This window comes from Labrus bergylta, chromosome 6 (assembly GCF_963930695.1).
Source record: "Labrus bergylta chromosome 6, fLabBer1.1, whole genome shotgun sequence".
Lineage (NCBI taxonomy): Eukaryota > Metazoa > Chordata > Actinopteri > Labriformes > Labridae > Labrus > Labrus bergylta.
The window spans coordinates 7,943,582-7,970,528 of record NC_089200.1 but is presented as its reverse complement, the minus strand read 5'-3'; the positions used below and the strand labels follow the sequence as shown (position 1 = coordinate 7,970,528).

The 26,947-nt window shown below is 41.9% G+C and overlaps 1 protein-coding gene across 1 annotated transcript in view; it reads right to left on the bottom strand.

Moving 5' to 3' along the window:
- The window catches only part of ror1 (receptor tyrosine kinase-like orphan receptor 1), a 140,784-nt gene that overhangs the window by 42,941 nt on the left and 70,896 nt on the right, over window positions 1-26,947 (bottom strand). Inside the window, exon 2 of the mRNA XM_065955663.1 lies at window positions 477-536. Coding sequence (XP_065811735.1) covers window positions 477-536 — 60 coding nt within the window. The remainder of the gene's footprint in view (window positions 1-476; window positions 537-26,947) is intronic.

Here is a 26,947-nt window from a genome sequence, read left to right as displayed (position 1 = left end):
GCAAACTGAGCGAGTTGAGGAAATAAACCTGTCGCCGTAGAAGTGAGGCTGAAAAATACCCTGATGAACATAATGAGCGAAAGTTTGAGAAGATTCACCGACAGCACTTTGACGTGTCTGCTTTTCAGAGAACTCAAAGTAGGTCAGTGGAAAATTAAGAGAAAAGCAGTGCACCTGCAGGTTGTATCCCCACATGTTGAGTGGATCAATGTGTAATTCCTTCCATCAATTATCCTCAATAGCAGCTGATGCAGGGACAATGGGCGTTGTCTGGGTTGCTAAAGTTGAGTTTTACAGAGGATTTAATGTAATTTCAGACATCGCATGTGGGATAAGAGTAAAACACGCCATGTGTTAAATGCCCTGTGAACATATCTTCATTTATTACTTGAAGCAGATGTGTTTAGTTCATTAGGGATGAGTTAGAAGAGAGCCTTGCTTCGTGTGTTTGTGTGTGTTTATGTGTGTGTGGTTACCGTCATTAGAGGTGTTCCATGAAGTAGCGATCACATTGGGGTCTTGGGGAAACTCAGACCCTGTAAATGGAGGAAATGGAGAAGACTGTTAGCATGTTCCTGATTCTTTAGACGTCACACTTTTCATCACCTCATTCATTTTTCATGAACAATGAAACCCCAATACACTTTGTCGTAGCTTAACAACTAAAACACCGACAAAAAACATTGCTTTTAGAGTTTCCCCAACTTAAATACACGACACAGGTGTGGGCATTGCACATCAGCAAGACTATATCAAAGTTTCCAATGTACAACAGGAAGCCTATCAGCGAGGCATTTGGACCCTAATGCTGCATTATTAGCAGCCGACGACAGAGCCGCCCCTCTGCTTTTCATTACAAGAGAGAAGAAGCCGAAAAAATGGGCTTCAGTGTGCACCGCCGCAGGTCAGAAGTTGATTCCTGACAAACGAAAAGGCCTGCGCTGGACTTCAACATGCAAGGAATGACAAGGATGGAGGCTGAAACAGTTTTATCTCTGCTGATTCTCGGACAACTGACGAACACTATTCCACGCTTACAACTGCAGCTCTGCTTTACGGGCTGATGCAATATGTGTGTGCATGTATATCAGTGCAGGCTGGGATAGTTTAGCATGATGAATGACTTGATGGCTGCCTGCCAACTTCAGGCATGCATCTTACATTCACAAACGCATGCAAAGACACACTGAGACCATGCACAAACACACAACCTTGCGTGCAGGGTGACAGTGAGAGAGAAAGTGTGCAGTCAAACAGGACCAGGCGCCTCACACCGGGGTCACACTAATTGGGTGTTAATGTGTTGTTTCACACGCGCTGTGTCAGGGCGGTAATGACTTTGTGCTGGTGCTTGTGAAATGAGCTGTGTTAATGAGCACAGCTTTGGTTCCTCTGCACCTGTTAGCGAGGGCGTCTGGAAGCTCAAAATGAGTTGTGGTTAAGAGTGTTGCACATTTGGAGCAGGGCTCAAACGCAGGGGGTTTAGGGTCTTCTGAGGTGTGTTATAGGAGCTAAGAAAATGACCTTTTGTGTAGCATGTCTTGGCCCCAAGGTGAGTCCAGGTTCTCCCAGCGTTCTGGGTGGATGGGCTCGAAGAAACACGGAGCTCTTTTTTGGTTCACAAAGGACAGAGGAGAAGGGGGGAAGTTGCAGCTCACTAGCTTAACTAACACGGAGCTATCTGAGTGCAGCCAGGTGAGAGTTTAATAGAGGTGGGGGGGGGGCTGGACATGAGAATACACGGGAAGTTGGGTGGAGGAGGGGGAAAAAAAAAAGGAGAGGTGTACGACAAGGAAGTTTATAATAATGACACAGAGCTGCAGAAGTTTGAGGAGAAATGTCAGTATCCTGAGGGCGTTTTCACATTAGGCACGATTGTAGAGCATGAATCCACCAAAAAGCAGAAAGCTGAAGAAGTAACCATGGCAACCACTCACAGACTGAATCCATCCTGCTAACTGTAGATGTTTTTGTTAGTTCTGAGATTCCAATAACTCGTCCTACTTCAACATCTACCGTGCAGCTCAGAGAACAAAACGGGCCCGTGCTGCGTGAATACAAGGAGCCGTCAACTCCCGTGGACAGTACTTGAGTACACATGAATCATGCCCGAGACCACCTCTACAACTTTGGGTCAAGCGTCCTCAGATCCGGGCCCAGGTCCCTAGTGTGAAACCCCAGTTAGACGCTCTTTGAGGTGAAGTATTATTGCAGGATTAAACAGTGGCTCTTGTGATTTCATAAGGCTATAAATCACAGTTTTTTAAAATCAGTTTTCTACCAATCAATGTGACAATAATCTGCTAATCATTTGTCAATAAAATCTCATTGATTTTATAAGGAAGCTCATCACAACTTGCATGAGCACAAAGATACTGCGTCTTTTGGCGACCCTTCCGTCCAAACTTTAAATATTTTAAATGTGCAGTCATAAATGAGAATGAAAAGCCGCAAAGCCTAGAATATACGACGATGGAAACGGCGAACATTACAAAATTTCTGCTTAAAACCATGAACAGAGTATCAAAATTGATGCTAGGAAAATTATTTCGGTTGATTTAGTGACAAATTAGCGATTAGCTTTTAGCTTTTATTGAAAGGAATACAGTTGTCAAGCAAGACTTATTTCTACTTCTACTCTCTCTCTTCCACGTTCTCCTCTATTTAGGTCACATCTGTTAGCTCTCTTTAACAGAGACAATCATGTGGAATATCTGGGATGAACTGCCGAGTAATTTTGAGATTAGCTTTCTAAAGTTTCCCAGGAACAGAGGGAAGCAATTGCATTACGCCCATTTGTTAAAAGGGGCCTTAAAATAGACGGCTTTACATCGCCTGTGTCAGGTTCAATCAAAGGTTTTGGTTCCAGCTCTGATTTGATCATGATCTGGATTCTCATATGTTAACCAAGCATGCATATATTAAAGATCAACATCTTTAATATAGTATAGGTCTGAAGGTATGAATCACTGAAAATAAATTGAATTCAACACGAGGCTGTGGTATATTTTTTCCCAATCATGAGCCATCATTGGCCTCTTTGACCTTCTCCCTTCCCGAGCAGTTTTTTGGTGCTTTAACACTAGTTGTTCACCATTTCCATCTTTTTTATTTTACAACAGCCACTCCCAAGAACTACTGTTGCTATGATTACATGTAATCCCTTTTTTTTTTTTTTTTTTGATTAAAAGATGATTATCTCAACTGTCATGGTGCTTAAAGTACAGTAGCACATCCTCGTCGTCTTTCCATCACAGGTCAGCTATGTGTTAAAATTCAAATGGTCATTTTGATATGGCCACGTACATTATCATAAAAAATCATATTTGACTAAAGTAATTTTAGGAGCACAGTCACATCTTGGGTGGTGTTACACATTTCATGGAGCTGACATTTTTCTGACATCTCTCATTTTCAACCAAGTGCCAGTCAATTGGCATCCTTGTGGCAAAACATACAGTAAATGTTTAACACGAAGTCGCCTCTGAGAAGTCCAGACATCAAGTTTCCACACAGACAGTGAGAAACGAGAGCACATTCTGATCCTCGCCCAGCTGTGTTTGGCTTCTGATGATAAAAATCACACAGGGACGCACGCTTAACCCCTATAAAGCTCTGAGAATTTGGTACGATTTAACTATGACAGCAGCGTATGGGAATGAGAGCAGACCCTGAAACTTCAAGGCATGGGAATAAGAGAGAGGCCCGACGCACAGACAAGAAAGTGGAAAAGCGGAAGCCTTTAAGGGAAAGCTTTGCCAAATCAGAAATGTTCAATTTGAGTGGTTATGCATAGCAACTAATGCGCTGTTTTATGGTCTAGTGGCTGTGTTGGAGCCAGGCTGGTTGGTGTGGTGAGTGACGATGATGTATGAGCTCTCCCGCTCTGTTATTAAGGCCTCTCCCAAGGTCCTCTTTCTCCCCTATTAACTGGAAAACTGACCTAACTCTGGGGGTTATCTGGAAAAACAGCAAACCCCCCCATTCCATCAATACAGCTCTGTATGATTTCTGTCTTAAAGAGGTGAAAGATAGATATGTTGTTAAGAGGAACATTCAGGAATGATAATCATTTCCCTCTCCAGTTATTCAACAGATCTCTCTTTCCATCCATCGATTGTCTGGGATCAGACCTTTGAATGTACAAACTCTACAGATTTGTCTGGCTTTGAGACAGGAGGAAACCATTTTTCCAACAACCAAAACCAATAAGCTCTGCGGGGGATTACCTTAACAAGTCTTCCACAACTCTCCAGCTTTTACTAAATGCTGCTTCATCAGTAGTCACAAGAACTCGGTTATTATGTCATTTTTCTCCCAAACTACATTCTCTGATTTGAAGAATTTAAAAATACTACCTACGTAGCTCTTTGTAAAGGCAAGGTTAGATATCTTGCTTCCTTATTACACCTCTAGAACATTGCACTTGCAGTATGTAGACTAACTTTTAGTATTCAGGGTCTTCAAAAAGTAGTACGGGAGGAAGAGCCAGCAATTGTCAGGCCCCTCTCCTCTCGAAAGACCAGTTTGGTCCTGAGGGTCCACTTCTCAGAACAGGCTTTCAACCTTCCTTTTTGATAACACTGATAGTTAGTGCTGGCTCAGGCTTGAACCAATACCCAGTTATGCTGCTGTAGGCTTAGACTTAGGGCTGCTGTGGATCAGTGGTAGAGTCGGTCATCTCTCGTTTGAAAGACAAGGGGTTCACTTCCCAGATCCTGCAGTCCCATGTCAAATTGTCCTTGTGAAAGTAACTAAATTTCTCCCATTGCTAAGCCAGTCCTCTGAGAAGCACCAGACATCCTCCTTACACTTTTCTTTTTTTTTTTTTTTCTTAATGATGCATTTCTCCTGAAAAATCTTTTAATTCCAGCTTTAGTTTATCCATTCAAAACTATTTCTAATTTCTTCAGGTAGACCTAAAAAAAAGTATGAATGTGATTCTCGGTTATAGCTGACCAAGAACTTAAATATAATAAGAATAGTAAAGGGAGTTGATATCCGACTGTGGCCTGAGTCCACAACTAAACTTAGCACCACATCGGGCTCAAGTACCCTAAATTAATTATTAGGATTATCAGGATTGGGAAATTAAGAAAAAGCTACAGCCTAGTTGGCAAAAAGATAGAGATTTTAGAAAATGTTGAGAGAGAGGGAAAGAATGGTGAAGGTTGAGGGAGTGACCAAAAGAAGAAAAGCAGAGTAGGAGAAAAAAATGGAGGGAAGAGGATTTGGAAAATGTGAGAGTGAAGAATAAACATGAAGAGAGAGAGGAGGGGGGAGAGGAAGAAAATAAAAACTTCCTAATAAACTTGGAGTAAAGGCGCTCGTAAAAAATAGCTTTTTAAGAAGTGGGCTGCTGTCCCAGAGTCCAGGTTTGAGTTGGCTGAAGAGTTTATTCACTGTCATTGAGGTGCATGTAAATAAGTGTTACACTGGACATACATGGACATCACAGAGACCAGGGACTGGTGTCCAGCTACAGGACTGGATAAGACTGGAAATAATTGAAAACATTTCAAGTCACAGGAATCCCAGTTTATTACCATTTGGATGTTCATCACACACAACGAAGGATAACTCTGTAGCTGCCAAAAAAAACCGGCTGAGATCTGGCAACACAACAACACTGCTGCAACAAAGTCTGCAGGGGCGAGAAATGCTTCATAAGCTTTTATTAAGTTGATAAAAAGTCAGAAGAAAATCCTGAAGTAGGACAAAATATCGACACTGCAATGTCTCGAATCTGCAGTGCACCTGCTAGTGTGTCTCTGTGTGTGTGTTAAGGTGTTTGTTCTCAGGCTCAACTGGAGCATAAAGGGGGAATAAAAGCAGGCTAAGTGTTCACCTGAGGAGGACATCATGGACCAAAGAACACAGGACTCACTAACAAACACTCACACAGTCCTGCAGCGTCTCAGAAAGTTCTGCTCTGTAACCTTATAAGACCACAGAAGAGGGGCGAGTGAGAGAGAGAGAGAGAGAGAGAGAAGCTGAGAGGGGGGGAAAGAGATGTGAGCAGGGTAGATGACAGGAGGCTGCCTCACAACAAGGCCCTTTTTTTGGATCAGAACAATAGACAAGAAGAGAAAGAAGAAACTCAAATTACAACACAATATTTGCTCTAACATGTTAGTAAAAGATGAGCATGAAAGGACATTTGATGCAACCTCCTCGACATACTTTGGAAAGCCGTGTTCTATTTGGAACTAGAATTTGGCATCAACACAAATTGTCAATAAATGTTGTATGAAACTTAAGGTCATTGTTTAACACTTTGGGGACAATGGAGGAAGAGGGAAGGACTTTTTGAAGTAAAAAAACCAAAACAACGATCTGCCGTAATATGTAAGTTTATTGTGGTTGTCGTATTGATATGGCAGTTGTTCTCTTCTGACGTCACTCTCAGGGTAGAAGCTGTTGTTATCTTGTGGGTTACGACTGTTTTTCCAGATTTTCTAATTGTAAAACATGACTGTGCATCTTCACAGGTCTCAGGATTCCATTTGATTCAAGAACATCCTGTCAACGATTCGATGGGATATCACCATGCGTTGCACCCTCATCCACAGACAGATAACTATGAACCCCCTTTTTTTATTTTACATTTGGTCTCTTTGAGTTAAACCCTGCTGTCCGTGCGAAGCTCTGCATAGAAACCACGCTGCTGTATAAGACCAGGTTAGCCCTCTCTGGGGCGAGGCTCCCCTTGGCTCGCGTTACCAGCGCTGTAAGCAGCCTAGTGAGGAATGTGCGCAAGCATGTTACCACCTACTGTGCAGCTCATCTGTTTTCACCTGACAGGTCCAGTCCTAGTGCGTGTGTGTGTGTGAGCATGTGTGTGCAAGCACTCAGCTTTCTGGAAAACCCGATCTCTTCCAAAGCAGATCGTCTGAGCCCTGAGACCTTGACGTAATCTGCAGAGGTAGCCGTCTGTCGGTTCATCTCTGTGGAATGTGAATGGAGTCATCACACCTGTGTGTAAGTGTGTCGCTGAACTGCAGAGCATGCTACTTCAGCTTTCTGTGCACAAGCAAAAGTGAACCTGGTGCACGTTAACATTACGTCCGTGTTGATGTCTTGTTTGTACCACGGGTCGGGTGTAAGATTTAAGACCTCTAAGTTAAAGTCAGTCAGGCTGTCTGTCTGTGTGTGGGTCATGAATATAGTCATCTCGCTCGGCCTTTCGTGCGTGACTTTCCCGAAAATAGTGTATCGTGTGTGCCAACAGTGTGAATACTGCGAATAGGACGCATGCCATATCGCCTGTGTGTATGTATATGTGCTCAGGTGCAGTCAGGGACTCGCACACACTCCTAAGCTCACTGTCGGCATTCCCGGATTCCTCAAGGATGACAAATTCAAAAGGAGAGGCCCCCGGCATGATGGATTCTGGGAACGTCAGGATAATGCTGCTGGGTTTTAAACGTGACTCGGATTAAGACATCATGTGACTACGGTGGAGCCGGGAGCCATTCCAAAAACTTCTCTTTAGGGTCTACTGGTATTTCCTCACTCCCGAGGCCGGCTCTCCGTTTGTCTGTGGGATGTTTTAGTGACTTAGAAAGTGTTGACAGGCCGGTTTTGAAACAATGGGAGTGTTTAGGACAGATATGTGAATGAACGACGGAGCGTGACATTTAAAGCTATGGATTCTGACTTAAATTACACGTCAAGCACTGTAATGGTGTCGTTTAGAAGACAGCAGCGTTATTATCTAGAACGCTGCTGGACGGTCTTTCATCAAGCTGAAGTCTTTTTAAATTTAAATGCACATCAACGTTTCCCAGAGAATGACATAAACCTTTTTCAAACATGCATGGATAAATTTATCTAGAAAATGTCAGGCTGCCCCCTGAAATCTTCCCGACTTGCCTTTTCAAACATGCACCTAACCATGGGAGACTTGCCGCCATCTGACCTGAGGTCTGACACTGCAAAGATCAATGCTGCGTGTGATTGGATGCATTCACAGTACAACAAATGTGTAGTCAAGAACATACTGGAGAGCAGAGACGAGTATGAAGCAGCTTCATGACATGGACATGGATCACACCAGTTGCTCACTGGTCGTTGGGTGTAAATATCATCACCCCCACATGTCAAGGTTATGTGTGGCAAACACTGCACAAACATCAAATGCGTAGTTCTACACGAATCTGTCTGTGTATGGATGTGAAAGCAATGCACATTTCTGATTTTCTCTTCACTCCAGCGGCCATTTTTAAAGTTATATGTGAAGAACGGGACAATAATCGCCATCTTTAGGGCGCTGGTGGGGCAGTGGTTAGTGCGCTCGCCCCATGTATGAAGCTGTAGTCCTCCAAGCGGGCGGCCCAGGTTCAAATCCCACCTGTGGCTCCTTACCCGCATGTCATTCCTCTCTCTTTCTCTCGCTCTCTCTCTCTGAGTTCCAACTCTATCCACTGTCCTATCTCTACATTAAAAGGCACAAAAAGCCCCCCAAAAAAAAAATCTTTAAAAAAAATTTAAATAATAATTACCGTCTTCTGTCTGCACAGATAATTTGCCAAATAATTTTGCGAGGCCTCTGGAAAACTGGGCGTGAGAAATCCTGTCTCCATCAACTTATTACTCTTAGTCAGCTCTGAATGATTGACGCTGGTGGATGACAGCCACACACACAAAAATCAGACTCAGCGCCACAGCAAAAGTTAGACTGGATGGGGGGGGGGTGGGGGGGGGGTGTTGAAATGAGGACAAGCACAGAGCACGCAGTGGACGAGGAGACAAGTGATCAAGACAGATGGAACAGAGAGAGAAACTCAGGAAGAACACAAACTTTTCATTCCAGTAAAAACGTCCTGTGTTATTCTTTTTCTCTGGTTCTTCCAGCTCTACGTTGGAGACCGAGTCAGGGCTGCCAACAGAGAACCACGGAGACTTTCCCTGCACGCTTCCTTGTCAATCACTCCGATGCTCTGTGGGAACCCTCTCCTCATCCCAGGTTAGCAAAATAAGCAGCAACATTCCTGAACTTGTTTTGAGAGAAAAAATGTAGACAGCTAATGAGGAAGACAGACGCAAAGAAGAGTGAAAAAGAAGAGATAAGAGAGGAAGGAAGGAAGGAAGGAGAAGTGGGACCTTTGTAGTCTCCAAAGGGAAGACTGAGACAAACCCACACCGCCGACGTCCAAAACACTTAGAGGCAGAGAAATCTGGCTGGACTGTTTTCCACATCCACTACCACAAAAAAAAAAAAAAAAAACAGACTGGTCAATAATTACATTTGACAAGTTCATGGATTTCTTCCAAGGAATAATATGCACTCATTCAGGATCAACTTTGTAAAATATCACATTGAGCTAGAACTAGATGTGAAGAAATGTTGATTTGATAGCAAAAATCACTCTTAACTTTAGCGCTTACAAGAAAAAGCAGGTATCACTTGCTGTCCTAAAATCTAAGATGCTTCAATACAACCATCCTTAAAGAACTGTGAGGTATAGCTATTTCGATTATTTCTCTGTATGGCTATTTTCTACCGAGGTATCAATGAAATATTTCTGACTCTGATTAACACAAATCAAAATCTTTCATAAATAGGATATCTACAATTTCTTGCATTGTTTAGGTTTAAATTATTCACACAAACCGGCCGTCCTCCCCACATTTCCCCGTTCTTGCCTTTCTTCATTGGCTTACAATAAAATTCAGAATCAACTACACAATCCGGTATACCCAGGTACAAAGCCCTGCGGGACCTCCCCTCCAGCTCTGACTTCCTCTTTCAATATTACACCTCTCGTCCCCTCACATCATCTAATCTTGGCCTTCTTTTCATCCCACAGTGATCGTGATTTTTGTTGTTTTAGCTCTCTGAAATGAACTCCATCAAATCTGCCGGATCTTCGGCCAGATTCAAGAAGCATCTAAAAAGCTCACCTGTACAGACGAGCCCTCATGTAAACCCTTTCTTGTGCGTTGTTTGTTTTTGTCTTAACGTCGTCCTGCTTGTCATACTGAGTGTTTTAAACATGCTATATAAATAAAGTTTTACTTATTTACTCACACTTGAAAAGTTAATTTAACATGATTAAGTCGCAACAAAGACATAGAGAAGTGTTTTGAAGAATGTGAGGGATGATTTCAGAGATTCAGGGGCTCAAAAAGCTTCCTTACTGGGCTGTATTTGTCCAAAGAGATTCTGCATCTATTCAAATCTTCTGTCTTTGCATGCATATACAGTACGTACACTACACTACAATATGGGTGTTAAACTTGTTTTTAAGGGGGATTCTCCTTTAACTCATCTGTAAATGTCAGGACGATGAGAAAGACACCTGCTTTGGATCTTCTTCAGTGAAACAAAAAAAGAAAGAGAAAGAGCACCAATATAAAAAAGGAGAGGAACAAAAGAGAAAAGGAGAGGGGGGAAAATGTCGAGCAGATGTAAGCGGTGAAAAAAAACTGTTGAGATGATAAAAAGTAAACTTGACGTTGTGGGAAACTTGCCGGATGGAAACAGACTGGAAGATGTTTAAAGTGTGTGTGTCTGGAAGCATCAGCGAGCGAGGAGCAAAAGAACAACGTGTGAATAAAACCCAGTCCTGAAAAGCTGCGGAGGAGGACGAGGTGAACGACGGAAAACAGAGCAAAACGGAGGAAGACATCAGGTGAGGGAGAAAAATAACAGTGGAAAAAAAAAGATTTAAAAATTAACGCGTCTAGAGAGTATAAACAGAAATGGTGTTACTAATTCTCCCCTCTTTAAATGTACATGCTTTGCAGATGTTTAACAAACCCCTGAAGTTTAAATAATCTTGCTCAAAGGCCGGGTTGGTAATTATTGAAAACTAGCATACATGTTGAAAAAAAACTTGACTATTTGAACGGCCAACAACAAACTCACAATATAAACTCCGTCACTGGTGACGCGCTTTGAGTGTGGGCTAGTGCACGCTAAAGGTAGAGAGCAAACAGGGAGACAGGGAGGCGTCTGATTGGTTCATCAGATTGGTACCTCGTGGCAGACAGGATTACAACTGATACAGATGACCGATTTTCTCTGTTCCTTTTTTCAGAGCACATGAGTTATTCATTTCTGTCAGGACCTAAAGACAATTTCAACCAAAATCTTAAAAAGTGTATTCTGGAGAAAATGACCAACCCTGCCTTTAAGTGAAGTTAAAGTTTGTCTTGTACATTGAAGTCTCAGACAACGCTCATTGACTGATCTCACTTTATCTGGACACTTTTTATTTAGCGTAAAAGTTCTCCAGATTTTAAAAACATTTCCACACAAAGTCGTCATTTTTTAACAGAGAACTTCAAAGAGGGAATCTGAGAGAGCCTGGATGTTTTTCAAACGGGATGAATAAATGAATAAGACCAAAATAGCAATAGCCGCAGAGACAGACACCGAATCTTTCCGCGGGAGACAAAGATGATCACAGCTCTTCTCACGTTTCCAAACCTTGTTGTAATTTCCATCTTGGTTCTCCAGATGACGGCTGCAGGGGCTGACTAAGCACACCTTGTAAAGCATCCCAGTCCGCTTCTCCAAACACAGTCTCACTTCACCTCCCGTAAACCCTGCTCTCTCTCAAACACACCCTTCACGGCTGATCCACCTCCACCTCCACCCCAGACGATGGAAAGGAGGATAGGCAGATGGCGGCACGGAGAAGAAGAAGGGGGGGGAAAAAAAAGGCGTAAAACGGAGTATTACGGGCACAAAGATCTCTATTGTATTACCTCATTTCCGGCTCAAAAAATCTGCCAGGTTGCAGAGATTGAATCTGTAAGGATCTCTCCGAGTGCAAGAGCCCAGGTCCTGCTGCACACCTTCATATGTTATTTCTGCTCCCGACTTCTCAACACGCTGCCAGAGCTTTGAAACAGAGACTGTTTCACTCTTTTTTTTTTTTTTTTGTTCCTTTTTTTTTTCCAGACAAATGCCAGTTTCTCTTCTGGTCTTTAGTATGCCACACATCTGTATTTTTCCAGATACACAACGCTACCAAGAAATGTCATTATGTGGCAAAACAGTGGTATTAAATGTGACCTACAGCTATTTTTTACGACTACTTTTTTTTTGCCAATTTTGCCTTTATTTGACAGTAAAGCTGAAGAGAGACAGGAAACGTTTGGAGGAGAGAGAGTGGGGGATGACATGCAGCAAAGGGCCGAGGTCGGATCCTAAACCCATGGCCGCTGCTGCTACAGCCTCTGTACGTGGGACCTGTGACATAACGCTGGGCCATCTGGCGCCCATTTTTATTACTACTTTTGACATAATTTATGTTTTTAAATGCACGTGTACATGTTTGCAACACAGCACTCAGCAAAGTCAAGCGACAGCTTCCTTTCCATTAAGCAGTCATAGGACAGTGCCATAGTCGATGTCCTGTTTTAAGGTTATTTTATCTGCTTTCTAATTCAAGTTCTCTGTTCACTATTGTGATCTTTGTCTTCAATATTTTGCTTTGTCTTGAAAAAGTAAACAGCCTGACCTTAAATGGACCGGAGCTTTCTCCGTGGATTTATATGATGACTGCATTCCTCCAGATCTTGTATTTAGAACTACATGTACAGCAACATCTCGCTGTACAGAAATATAAGTCATTAGAATAGAATTCCCTGACTTAACAAAGCAGTCTAGTAATTGCTGCATTAGCTGGTTTGCATCTATTAGCTGTGACGTGTATTTCATTTAGTGGAGAGTTTTATGAGACTGCTGTGCAGCAACGTTAAAGGGAGAGGGAGGGGCAACATAAATGTGTGCAATATTAGCTTTTAAATGCGGTGAGCTGTGTGATGGCTCTTGTCATGAGCCAGCCTGTGTGTGTGTGTGTGTGTGTGTGTGTGTGTGTGTGTGTGTGTGTGTGTGTGTGTGTGTGTGTGTGTGTGTGTGTGTGTGTGTGTGTGTGTGTGTGTGTGTGTGTCATTTCCATCTGCAGTGTCTGTGTATGTGTTAGAATTGGCAGCAGGTTGGGATACTCTGGCCTTGATTAGGCGTCTCTTTCCCGTCCACCAGTCGCAGTGAATTAGTCTGCCATCTCAGTGGTGTAATTGGGGACACATGCAGCCTTAAACCCACCCCCCACCCCCACTTGTCCTCGTCCACCTCCTCTTCTTCTTCCTCCTCCCTCAATCTTAAGGTCAAAGCAGCAGTAAGATCAAATGCTCCCCTCAGTGTGCAGCATTCCTTAATAAAACAACACAGAGGCAGGAGGGACGAGAGGAGAGACAGAGAGGGACAAGACGAAGGAAGAAAGGAAGTCAAATAGATGGGGAAGGACAGGCGCAGAGGAGAGAAGAAGGACATGGACGAGGAGACGGTGAAAGCATGTGGAAAGTGTTTACAGTAATGTCATCAAGCTCTGATGTTAATGTGATGCTTCATAAGTAGTGTTGTGTCTTTTTCTCTTTTCCACCTGGAGATTTTTTCCTCCCTTTCTGGCGAAGAAGAAACACCCTCAAACATATGAAAATATCTCCTTCCTGATAGACTGTTTTGTTTTCTACCTAGAATAGGACAGTGGATAGAGTCGGAAATCAGGGCAAAAGAGCGGGGAATGATGCGCGGGACAAGGCGCCACAGGTCGGATTGGGGCGTGCGCACTAACCACTGCGCCACCAGAACCCCAAAGTTTTTAAGATGCCAGTACTTTATTTTTGACCAGCCCTAAAATGTATTAATACCGTTTGCGAATATTTCTTTTTGAGTAACGTTAGCTTGCAGAACACAATTTTCCTTTGCAGCTCTAAAACAGTTAGCTAGCCGTTAGAAGAATCCACAATGCTCAGTAGGCGACTGTTTTGAAATGTAAGAAGAATGTTGATTTGTTAAGAGGCTGATATGGCAGCGTACCAAATCAGTTTATTGAGTGACATATCCTGACAGCTTTTAAGCTAGCAACACAGCCCTTATTGATGCTGGAATCAGTATCAGAACAAATATTTTTCACTTAATAGACTTACTGTGCATGAATCAGTTTTCTCTCTCCTGTCAGTGTATATAATGTAACAGTGTGTATACTAGTTACACTGTCCTGGGCCCTTCTCTAAACATAGAATCCTAGACGGGATAAGGTCTGGTTCAAGCTAACACAAACAATCTCTCCCTCATCTTCAAAAGGCCCCGGAGAAGCCGAGTTTTGAGGAATGGGCTGCTATGCTACTGAACGTCCAATCGTTTGGGATCCACAGTGACAAATACGGACACAAAAAACCAGTTAGGATCAAAGCGACGGCATAGCTTGTGAGAGCACGGAGCTATTTATCAGAAGTTTATGACAAAGATGAAGGAATTTCTACATTTCTATCCAAGTCTTTGATGATAGGCTACAGTCAGAGTCTAATGACGCACACACTTCGGAGAGACTTCACAGGTTTCTGAGCTGTTTGATGAGAGCCGTAAACTCGTGTTTTGGGAAGCCATTTAGGGCAAAGGAATGACACAGGAGTAGAGACAGACGAGCAAAGGAATGAAGAGCTGAGCTTTCTTTGATAAAGTAGAGATTTCCTTTAAATTCCACTTTTTCATGCCTATGTGTGCATGCATTCAGCCGTCATGTCAGAGTGTGTAGCTGCAGGCTGCAGAAGGACAGCACAGACACTGGAGTATGTCAGACTCCACATCTGGTGGATGGGGGATCTGTTCGCTCCGTCTTGTCTGCCTATCATTATATAGGACTGAAGCCTTTGAACTGAGCAGCCACTGCTGACAATCACCAGACTCAAACACACCCGGTCAGTCGCAGATTTTTTTTTTTTTTTTTTTTTTAAAAGGAGGCCGGTGCAGTCCTGTCTCACTAAGTGTTTTATTCTGCACGGAGATGGTACAGTATGTTCGCTTTCTTTCAACGTCAGAAAATGTGACAGCCAGGTGGGAGGAAACGAAGAATCAAAAAAAACGATGCAGAATCACGTTTTGTTTTTTTTCATTTTAGAAAAAGTAGCTCAGGTTTACACTGCATATGAGAAAATCTGCATCCAAAGACAACACAGTTAATCGACCTTAACCACCCAAAACATTTGAGTTTGGAGGAAAGTCATTGTGCAACTTTACACAAACCTGCAGCCCAGCTGTGCCTATCAACTATTTCTTAATGTGCACCTGTCATCACTTAGTATAGAGCGGCATTCAAACATTGATGAACTGCCTCTACACATTTTGATATATACAAGGCCTCCATAAGTCTCTCATAATGGGAAACTAAATGCTGTATTACCGAGTGGTTCCTCTGACGGCAGCATGTTGAATAACACACTCAGCTCTTTTGCCGTTTCTGCCGTGAGTCAGTTTAACTTTTTTTTTCAGCCCCAAGGCTTGCTTTGGATTTAAGACCCAACAGAAACATTTTACAGACGTGACTCTGGTACCGACAAACCATTTGGGAGGTCATGTTTGAGATGTGTAGCTGCAAACCACAAGAAAGATTTGGGGGAAAAGGAACTCACTAAAGTGTCCTGATTCCAATTCTTGAATGGATTTTTTGAATGAATGAAACCTTTATAGCCCCCAGGGAAATTTGCCTTGCACCGAGAGCAAAAAACACAAAGAAACAAACATATAGAGGACAGAACATTAAAACAAAACCATAAAAAAATATATATATAAAAAAATTTCATGAATCAATTTTTTCTGGCACTTGCGAGGCGAAAAAACATCTTAATGTAAAGCGCTTTAAAACACAACTTCACAGATCTTGATTATGTCACGTTGCCAGTGAGTAACACATAAAATACTACAAACTTTTCATTTTTTAAAGACAAAGAAAGGATGAAGTCATCTTCAATACTTTTGCTGTAATTAAAGGCTGTGGTAGCTTTTATGTGTATTTTCTCTGCCTTAATGAAGATGTTTAAAGATAATTATTGTCATCGAGTGCTCTGTAATGGTGGGCGTGTCACTCCGATAAAGTGTTTTTTTAAATGAAATCCTTCATTGGCAGCTCGCTCATATTAAATAAAGCTGCAGAGTAACAAGAGACGAAACATCAACGGGAAACAACTTTCCATTCCCTTTGGATTGGCAGTCAGGTCTGTGAGCACTGGGAGAGCAAAGCCAAATCAAACTATCACTTCTTCAACCCAATGTGATGACTTCTCAAAACATTCTGAATTAAATGTCAGAGCCTTACAGATCAAACCAAACCTTAAAAAGACTGTAAGAACTGACGCCTCCTGGTTCTTCTCTGTGAGTCTTTTCTTTTGCTTATTGGACCCACAAACATGCCATTTAAAAACACAAGGCGTTATATTTTTTTTATACACAAGGTGTTGAACGATGCAAAACGGTTGAATACTTCAAGGAGTGGGAACATTAAAATTATTAGTTTTCAGGAATCAAACCCTGCTCTTGTGTATTTAAGTCTCATGTTTGTTTGAGCCATCCATTGGCCTGACCGCTATGCAAAGTTGATTTCCATGGCTATTTCTACAACATCTCCTGACTTCACCACCTCATCATTAAATAGCAAAAGGGTATTATACGGAAATGACACCCGAAGGATGCATAAAGTGTCATAAATTGATTTGTGGGACCACTGATCAATCTGCTATATTTGACAACTTAGGTGAAAAAGCAGGCTAAATATGTATATTTTTGTGTAACATACAATGTTAAAAGTAAGCAATTACAAACAGAGAGAAATCTGTCAGTGTATTAAATCACATCTGCAAAAGAACCCCAAATAAACCATTTCATCACATGCCACATGTTAAACTAACACATCTGCAATGAAGTCTGAGAACTGTTCCCTTGCAGCCAATCCAGCTGCAAATTGACACAGATAGTTAGAGCCAAAGTGTCTCAATGTTGTTTGCACGCCTGTGTGGTCACACAGAGCTACTCAACAAGCTCTAAGAAACCATATAACACAGTGAAATGACTGTGAAACAAGCAGTTGCAAACATAGAAACAAACACACGAGTTCCGTCACACACACATTTCTTCCCTCCACTAGAACATAAACACATGCATGCTCACATAAATACACACCACGCTGTGTTTTCAGCCCCTCTTATTTTAATCTGGCTCAGAGTTTTTTTCCCCTCCTTCTCTTGTCTGACTGCAGAGTGATTGTAGCTCAGGCCCTCTTACATTCTTTCAATACTCTCCACTCATCACACGGGGCGACTCCGTGAGCCACACTTCACCTCCTGCGATTGTTCTGGAGAGAAGCGGCTGTTCTGCTGGCTCTCTCCTGTGGATGTGGCATGCCAGGGGGTTCAGTTAGTGGGGCTGTCGGTGCATGTGGAGGTCTGTGCCAAAGTATATCTCTATTTCCGACAAAGACCTCCTTGAATCAGTGCAATCTTCATATTTTAAACTAAATGTAAGGAATTCATGATTTTCTAAAGGTGGTACATTCCACAAATCTGAGGGCTTTCTATTGCACAGGCAAAAGCCGAGAGGAAGTGACATCTGGGCTGGTGATATATTGCACAATTTGCCTCCATTTGTCGAGCTAAGTATTTATAATAAATGTAGTTTTTCAAAACTTCATGCGTGTCTAATGGATGACACATTTAGCTGTGTGCAGGCCTGCAGCCTTTTCTGCCAATTCAAACCCGCAGCAGTCCGTGCAGCAGCTCAAGAAATTGAGTTTTTGTGTCTTCAAGAAAACCAAAACTCACACAGTTAATAAATGTATACACAGCACAACACAGTAAGTACTTATTGTTAACATATTATAATCAATGTACAGTCTTCTTCAGGGCTGCAGCAGTACATGCTATAATACAAGAAATAGTATGTGACCCTGGTTCAATTTCTGTATCCGTCAATTGGCATGTATTTGTCTTTTTTCTGCACAACTAAATACATGAAATAATGTTTTTTACACAGAATGAAACATTTCATTTATCACTTATATTCTTGTAGTAATACTACCCTTGTCACATTCGAGCGTTCAACTCTTCTTCATTTAGTTGATGGGCCCCATGAGGCCCCAACGTTGACCCCAGAGCTGTCCATCTGGACTGAGAATCTAATAATCGTCAAGGTCACTACAAGGACAAGGCACTACATACAGAAACCCTTTGGTGCTCTGTTTTTGCTTTCAGAGCAGATGACAAAACAGAGGACATAACCGTCGACCATGAAGGCACAATAGCAGCAACTGTACCATCCGTGACTACCTGACCCTTCATTAGAACCAGAGTTCTAATTCTAGTGAGGCAAGACAGCTGGGCCGAGAGAGAGAAAATGAGCGCTCACTCAACAGTATGAATAGAGCTTTGTGTCATCGTCTCTGACGACGAGAGAAGACGAGACGAGATCCCAAAAAAAAAAGGACATGAGAGAAGACGGGCGGAGATGATAGAAGAGTGGGAGAAGTAAGTAGAGGAGAAGAAAAAACTCAAGAGGAGATAAGAGGAGGAGAAAGAGAAAGGTTTGCCCCCCCAAAAAACAGCCATCCAAACTTTTAGTTGAGAGTCTAAGTCTGCCATGTTTTTATAATAAGTCCCAGAATAGTCCCAGCAAACAACATAAAATGCATCTAAAGGCTTCACCTGGTGGATTTTCTGTGCATTATTTGGGCCTTTATGTAATTTTGATGTAAAAACGTTAAAATGGGCTAAAACCTGACCCACACAAAGATTTCTAAAATCTTAAGCGATGTTGAACCAGGAAGCCACAGACATGACTTCAGATAATGATAGATCCTGTTGTTCCCCTATAGTGTGTGGAGAGCAACAATATGAGCCAAACAGCACACCACACAGGGAAAGATACCGTCCAACCAACGATCAGAGTTCTGACTCTCAAAACTGGAAATCTCCCAAATTCTGTCACGTCACATGAGAATAAACCAACACGATGTACGACAGGCAGGAAGAGTTGGTGGTTTTATGAAGAAACAGGTTAAATGTATGGGTGAAGTTGTGGGCTGTACATACACAGCAGGAGCCAGAGATGAGTAAAAATTGAATTGCTGTGGTTGTTGTACTTTCTTCTTCAGTTAGCTTGCTTTGGCTATCGTAGCCGTTCCACAGAGTGGCAATCCACAGTGTGTGTGTGCTCGGCTGCCTCGGGGGTTCCCCCCTCCACTCAACATGATATTGGATAATGAAAATGTTTAATATTGTTTTCTGTTCTGTCAAGCAGCCTGGGGAGGAGGAACGTCTTGTTTTACACACCACAGGAAAATCTGTCAAGAAAACCTTTAGACCGTCAGGTGGCTTGCTATATGATTTGGCTTGTAGAGGCCAATAAGAAGTGTTTAACATGTTTCTGTAATGAAGCATGATGATTACTATGTTACCTATAATATTATTTCTCGTCCCCGGAGCTCAAACATTTTATTTTTTCACTAAAATTCAATTACTGTCATTTACGTCTATTGGCTAACCTCATGGCTACAAAATCGTAGCGCTACGAGAAACAGGACAATAAAAAACTACAGAGAAGATGAAAGGAAACAGGATGAACGTTTTAAAGAGAGAAAACAAAGGCCAAATGGTGTAAGCAGATAGCGGGATGGTTCTCGTGAGGCCTGTTTAACCCGTCGGGATCTGAGGGATCCTCGCCGCCGTAAATCATCTGGAATTCCGAGCGTGCCCGCTGCCTAGAAAACAAAACTTGTGTTTTCCTTCTGCCCTGTCGTTTAATCACTTGCACATGAGGGGAGGAACAACAAAGCTGGAAGAGAGGAGACAAAAAGAGAAGACGGGGAACACGGGGATGACAGGAGGAGGAGGAGGAGGAGGAAGAGGAGAAGGAGGCCACAAGGGGCCGGAGCCTTTGATGGCCGTCTGAGTCTTTGAAGCTTTCCAACAGTTTGGGAAGACTGAGAAGACTGAGAAGACAAGCAAGACAGCGAGAACAGACAACAAAAAAGGTCTAAACAAGGAAAGGATTGTGCAGGGAGACAATAGTGGGAGGAAAAGAGGGTAAAATGAGCAGGAAAGGAGGTCAGATTGACATTATTTAACGTCCCAACAGTAGCTTAAGAGCAGCTGGTGAGATCCCTTTAAACGGACATTTGGTTGACTTTTAGGGGTCAGTATCCGAGCTCAGAACACAACAGCCCCTTTTAGGATAATCAACATGTTGCATGAACCTGAAACCCAACTCTCCACCATGCGTTCCCTTAAATAATAAACCTCTGTGCATTAAACCTGATAACAATCCCCGTGCAGGGGTTAAACACACCAGAATATAAACCCAGTTCACCCCGGGAGATCTCATCCCTCCTTTTCCTTCCACAACACAAAACTCCTGCTTTTATTTCCCCACTTGGCCGCTCTCCACTCACATCCATCCCAAGGATAACACTGCAAAAAATAACAAGCAGAGAATACCAGGAATGTTGTCACTCTAACAATGTTGTTTTTTTCAGACTTTATTTCATCACATACTATATAAGATCTGATTATGTTGTGGCGAGTGTGCGCTGTTTTGTTTCATGGTAACACAACATCTTTCAACAAATTCACTTCAAAATGTGCGCGACCAAAGCCAAGTTTCCTGTTTTTTTGGATGTTTTCCTTCGCAGGGACAAAGTGATGAAGTGAGTCATGCCACTTCTGAATTAAATTATTTGGACTAGAAGTGTAATGTTTATTTTGTGTGTTTTGCTTTTCAACTGCTGAAGTAAATCTGTCTCTGCTGTTGCACAAAGATCTGTGCGGATCTGTTTTTCAACCCAAGTGTTTCGCTCAGTTCCTGACAGCAAACTGTAGCAGCGATTCTCTGTGAATTTGCAAACAAGGATCTACTGTTGCAGCCTGTGAATTGGTAAAAAAAATTAGAGAGACACACGTTTCCCTGCCTTTTAAAATGAGGTTGAAGCATTGCCGTTAACATGAGTTAATACGATATTGTTTTACAGGATTCTCCAAAGGTTTTCAACATTTTTGATACTTTAATACTTTTTTCAATCATTGTTATTTTGAGGATCAAAATGTACGGAAGCTTCAAAAAACATATTTTTAACCAAAAAAGTGAAAGAAAGAGAGCGCTTTCTAAATTCCACAATACGTTAGCAATGACGGAGCTGTTTTCGGGAAGCAGGAACTTCTTCATGGTTCTAGGAACTAAAGGAGAACCCGCCTTCTTTTTTAAAATGTATTCTGCACCACAGGAACTATTAACTATTTTAGTTCCTACTACCCAGTTTAGAAGAACCTTTTTAGCTCCTGCTTCAGAGTAGGTACCATGGCGGTGTAAAAGCAGACAGAGAAAAAGTCCCCATGGTGTGTAGTTCTCAGGGAACTCTTCAAAAAGTTCCCAGAACGGTTTGATCCGAAAACACACTAATGCAAAGATATCTGTGCATTTAGACAATGTGCAGAGCTTGCATGCTTTTTTTTTGCTGATTGAAAACAAGAAATGACTCAACATCGGGTGTCTAGCACTTGTTTAAGTTGCCGTGGTATCAGGTATTGACACTCAGAATTTCACTAGAAATTACATTGAAATAAAATTCTGGTATCACAACCCTCCTACTCAAAACCCCCTTATTGACTCATCACATACTTTGTGTGTCTGCTTTAAGACTTGGATACGGATGAAACCTCCTTTTTAAACTACTATTCTTTAATTTTTTAGATATTTCACTTGCAAACTGTAGAAACCGCCTTTTTACCTGAAGTTCTAGTGAGGCAAAGATGTAATTTATTTCAAAAGCCCAACATTAACGGGCCGTGGTTGTCAATTCTTGGAAATATAAAAGACGAAACACAACAGCTGAGGCTCAGGAATAAATTTCATCTCCTCCACACACACACACGCTAACACATAAAATATCTCAAACATTCAGCCCGAGCTTTCCATTGCACACACAGACTTTATTACTTTTCATTATCTTTGATGGTTATCTGTGCTCCCAAATCCAGCTCTGTGTTGTTCTTTTGGCAGTGCAGCACAACGCTAATCCTGTGTCTCGGAAAACAACCCTTGGACGATTCAGTTTGTGCTGCAGCTTTTATTTCATTTTGGACTGAATGTTTATGCTCAGCAATACAAGCCAAATAAGTACTTGCAAACTGACCCTAGTTTTTTTTTTTTTTTTTTTTTTTACACTTTCAGAAACATTTCTCAAGCAGCTAAAGACTTGATACCAATTCTACTGTTAGGAGATCCTTAAGTTGAGCCAATTCACAGTTAAATATTGATTAGTACCATTTCATCATGACGTTCCCAGTATTTCTGGATGGATAATAAAATGACTCGTCTACTGCTTCATCTCCCAGTTGGGACTTGTCTTCGCTGACCCCAATAGGGAAATCTGACATGCTCATTTCATGCGATAAAGGGATTTTCATGAGGCCTTGTGGATTGGCACCGCATTCCTTGTTAGCCCTGATGTTCTTAAGCCTCATGTTTGTTTTAGTCTTCCCTCTTGAGTCCCCAGTGGAAAACTATGCCTGCAATGTTAGCCACTTCAGAACCTCTGAAACCCAGAAAAATACCAACGCACCAACCCGGGGAGACCACACTATAGGCCGCTGACCATCACTGAGAAGCCCCGCCATAACACTAACAATGTTGGACTCGCACCATTAACCCCCATCAAGGTGTGGCTCATAAAGCAAACTTGCCTTTGAGGGGTTTATCGAGTGTTATTAGAAAGTAGTCAGCTTTGTCCTACTGACCCCCCTTTGTTTTGACAGTCTACATTAAACACCAGCGAGTCCTCCACTGTTTAGTCTTTTTGATTCTGAAACAGTAATGGCCAATTGTTTAGGCATCTGTGCTTTACACAAACCTCAAGAAAAGCTTTATTTGATTATGATATATGTTTTATTGTTGAAACATTTGACATAAACACAAGGTGATTGTGTCCTGCTGAAAGGAAAGGTTCTCAAGGAGGGAATCCCTCCTTCTGCCCCAATACTGACACTCTACTGATAAGCTACATGACCTACCACATGACCCTCAGCAGCTACTGAAACCCAATGAAAATTGCCACCTTTACAGACCCATAGTTCCTTATTATTTAAAAAAAATGGCTTCCATTGTCCATGTAACATGTGTATCAAATTATATATATTAATTTGCAGGTAATCCAAATTGGACCGGTCGCCAGTCAATCACATGGCTGACATATGCAATAGGGACAGACAACCAGACACACTCACATTTACACCACTGGAAATGTAGAGTCACAGAGTTCTTAACAGAGTAGAACAGGCGACCTCGACTGAAAGGCTCCGTCTGATGGGGATTTGAACCAGGAACCTTATATGAGGCAATAGCGCTAACCACTGCACCACCATGCAGACAAGTCTATATAAAACATAATATGACCTTTATTATTTTCCTTTTCTACTGATTGAAAAAAAAATAAGGGATCTGGATCAGTTGAAGAAAGTACATCATTTGAGATATATATATATATATATATATATATGTATATATATGTATATACAGTATATAGGTAGGGAAAGTGAAGCCTCTTCCTGAATGTAAAGTGAACAGTAGAAACTACAGTTACAGGTAATGAGGGCTCTGCAGTAATATACACCCAATCATTCAACCTCTCATAACTCTTCGTCCAGTAACACTAGAAGACCTGGGCCATTAAAAAGCTGAGTTCTGATCTCACTATTTATGTATCTTTGCCGCTGCCAGATGTTACAGGGCCCTAAAAAACGCCTCCGCTCCCTATGTGAAGTTGGGTAATATGGATTTGTGGCGGGCAAACACAGGTAGTTAGGCTGTAAAAATAGTCCAAACACCAGAGTCAGAGCCTGTGGAGCATATTGTGGGCTGTTAATGGACCTTTATACCCCCTCTGATGGTGCCCTGGATATTTTCTGGTGCTGCTGGCAGACAGATTTGAATTCATACTGTAAACTTTTTTTTTTTCTCGGTTTGTGTAAGCGTATGTCTTTTGTCATATCTGACCAAACACCATAGCGACGTCTAAATGTGAGTATAAACATCATAAAGTTGTTCCCAGCTTGAATATTTTCCATTTTGCCTCATGTTGAGAGGTGTGACAGCAGCGAGCTCAGACTGCAGCGTCCAACAGGGACAGTCTCAGATCTCAGAGCAGGCCCATAAAGAGAGCTCTCCTAAACTTTTACAGGCTGACAACAGCCCCACTTCCACCAGCAGCAAAAAGTCACAGTCAGGTTTATATCATGGCTATGTAACACTTTCTGCGGCAACTGAAGCGGTCATATCGGAACTTAAAGTCAAACCAATCAAGCAGCAGCGCTTAACTACTGACTATGACTCAACAAAGAAAACTCAAAGGCACTTTTTTTTTTAATTCTCTAATAATCTATTCTCATTATTATCATCATTTGCAAAGATTCATACTGGTGACATGTCGCTGTAAAACGGCCAGCTTTCTATGAGTGTTCTTGTACTTCTTTGACGTCAACACACCCCATCCAAAGAGCACATTTAACTAACTATTAGGAGCCCAGTCCCCTTTATGTTTAGTGTACATAGTTAGAATGAAACCAAAGATTTCAAAATAAAGTTTAAAATCTAAACATATAAAACATTTTTGGGTTTAAATCAAGGGTTGAAATTTAAATTATGTTTTCCCCATTTGAGTCTTTATTTCATTTCACCTTAAAGTCCAACTTTTGATTGGCTTCAATTTGTAAATATGTGTGTTTAAATTATCAACCTCTGTTTGTAACTGTTTTACACAAGTGTGTTTGGTATTTATTGCATTTATTTTCTGAGCTGGCTGAATTATTTGAGTAAATTTTAGACTTTTTTTCTTACTCTCTAGTATTTACTTATTCCTTTAAATTGTATTATCTTCTTCGAAAACCCAAGGTTGTTGATTTTAGCAAAACGTGTGTATTTCTGTGCACATTTGTATATTTTAAAAAGTACTTTGTTTTTTTTTGTCGTTTTCACATTTTTTCATTCTCAGTAAGACTTCATTTTTCTTGCTGTTTAGTTGATATGTTTTTTTTTGTCCTGAGTGATTTATCAATATATTCTTTTTAACATTGTTGTCTGTGTTTATATGTGTCAGTCTGTTTAATGTCAATTCAGACTGAGGAGTTGTTTTCATCCGTACATATGTGAATATATATATATATATATATATACCAACATAGACTCATACATTCTGGCCCACCCTGTCTCTGCTCTCTGCTTATAGCCTGGCCTCAGTTCCTGATTGATGAGTTTTGTTAAACATTGCGTCCATGTTAATAACAACAAAGTGATTTTTACATTAACTGTTCAGATGAGAAGCACTTTGTGTTGGATTCACTTGTCCGACAAGGTGCCATACAGAGAAGGTCTAATTGTTTTTTTTAAAGTATGTTACACCAAGCACTTCCTGTTGTCACATCAGCAGTCACCTCACTTGTTATATTAAAAGGTTAATATTAACTTCATATGACATATCACTTAGCTGAAGCAGCCATGTTATGCACGTTAAACTCCACACAAATCTGCTCGGATTCCCCTGGAATGGAGGTATTTTTAAACTGGAGCCCCTGCTGAGCACGACTAATGATTGAATATGTGTCACACCGCTAGAACAGCTATAAAAAGCAGAGGCATAACCGTCAGTCCGAGTCTCGTAGCTCGTGGAAAGAAGAGTCTTTGAGGCTGCTGTCTAACAGATTTGGCATCGCCCTCCATCCGTCTGCAGTGACATACAGCCTGGCAAGGCCGGGCACCCTGGAGCCAGATCAGATTGCAGGGTTTATGCATGTTACTAACATTGTCATTATCCCGGGAGGCCCTTCGGAAATGCCGTGCCCTGGAATAACTGCAAATAATAAGCAGGAATAACTGAGGACGGCTGGTCATTCCTGTGCTGATTTATGAATGGTGGTTGACAGCTTGTGCCATCTGAGGGCGATTGTATATCCGTATTTATGACTTTATTTTCCTGGCCGATCAACACGCTGGCTCTCTCGATCTCAATCTCTGGAGTAAAATCCAACTTTTTTTTTTTTTTAGAGCTTTGAAGAGAGCTTTACCCGTCATTGAAAGCAGCTTGTCAGTTGTACTCCTGGTTGTGTTCTGTAGAGTGAATCATCTTGGTTTAATGGCCCGTTGAAAATGGGATCAGAGAATTGAGACAGAGAAGTCTCCAGACTGTAAACCATGTCTGCGGAGACCAGAGGGAGGGAGGGAAGGATGGGAAGGAGGAAAAAAGTCAAAGAAGAGAGACAAGGATCGAGTGATTGCGAGAGCACCGAAGCAAACCCAACTATGTGTCACAGAGTATTTTTCACTCTCACAGAGGGAGACGCAGTAAGAAAGTAAAGGAGAGGAAAGTGCAGAAAGAGGGGGAAATGTCAAAGAAGGCTCATAAAAGCAGCATGCATCACTTTAATTTTCACACACGCCGTGACTTTTACAAGCTGCTGTGGCGGAGCGGGGAAGCGGGTGAGTAAACGTGGCAGGAGCATAAGCCCCCCGGGCGTCCACATCACACGACCCTGCACAGGCCGTAATGCGCTCACAGGTGGGGCAGGAACAATCGAAAGTCGTGTTAAAGCACGAGTGGTTTTTAACACCTCAGCAGAAAAGGTGTTGGGCGACATCACGTCAACAACCGAGCTCGTGTTAAGAACACATATAGAAGTGTAAAAAAAAGTCACACCTGAACTTTTAATCCACCTCTTAATGCTCTACATGAACCTGCTGTAATCTACAATCGAGACACGCTTTCACAACAAGCAGGCATCTGAGAGCTGAGTGTGCAGATGCTTGTAGCTGCATGTGTGTGTGTGTGGAGGCGTGTCAAGGTAAGTTAATCTGTGTGTGGGGTAGGCAAGTTGTGTGGTATTTTTAGGAAAGGTGTGTGTGAGCTAATGGGGTTTGGCCGTGTCACTGGATGTGTTTGCGGGAGTGTTTTAGGTACAAAAAGAGAAGGACGTTTGTATTCAGAAGTGTGCCAAGTAAGTGGTTCTCTTGTGGGTTAAGTACAGCCTGACAGATACGTACACGTTTGGCCGATATTATGCCGATATTTTAAGCCCCGTTTCCATCAAGTAGTCCGGTTTGGTTCAGTACAGTTTAGTACAG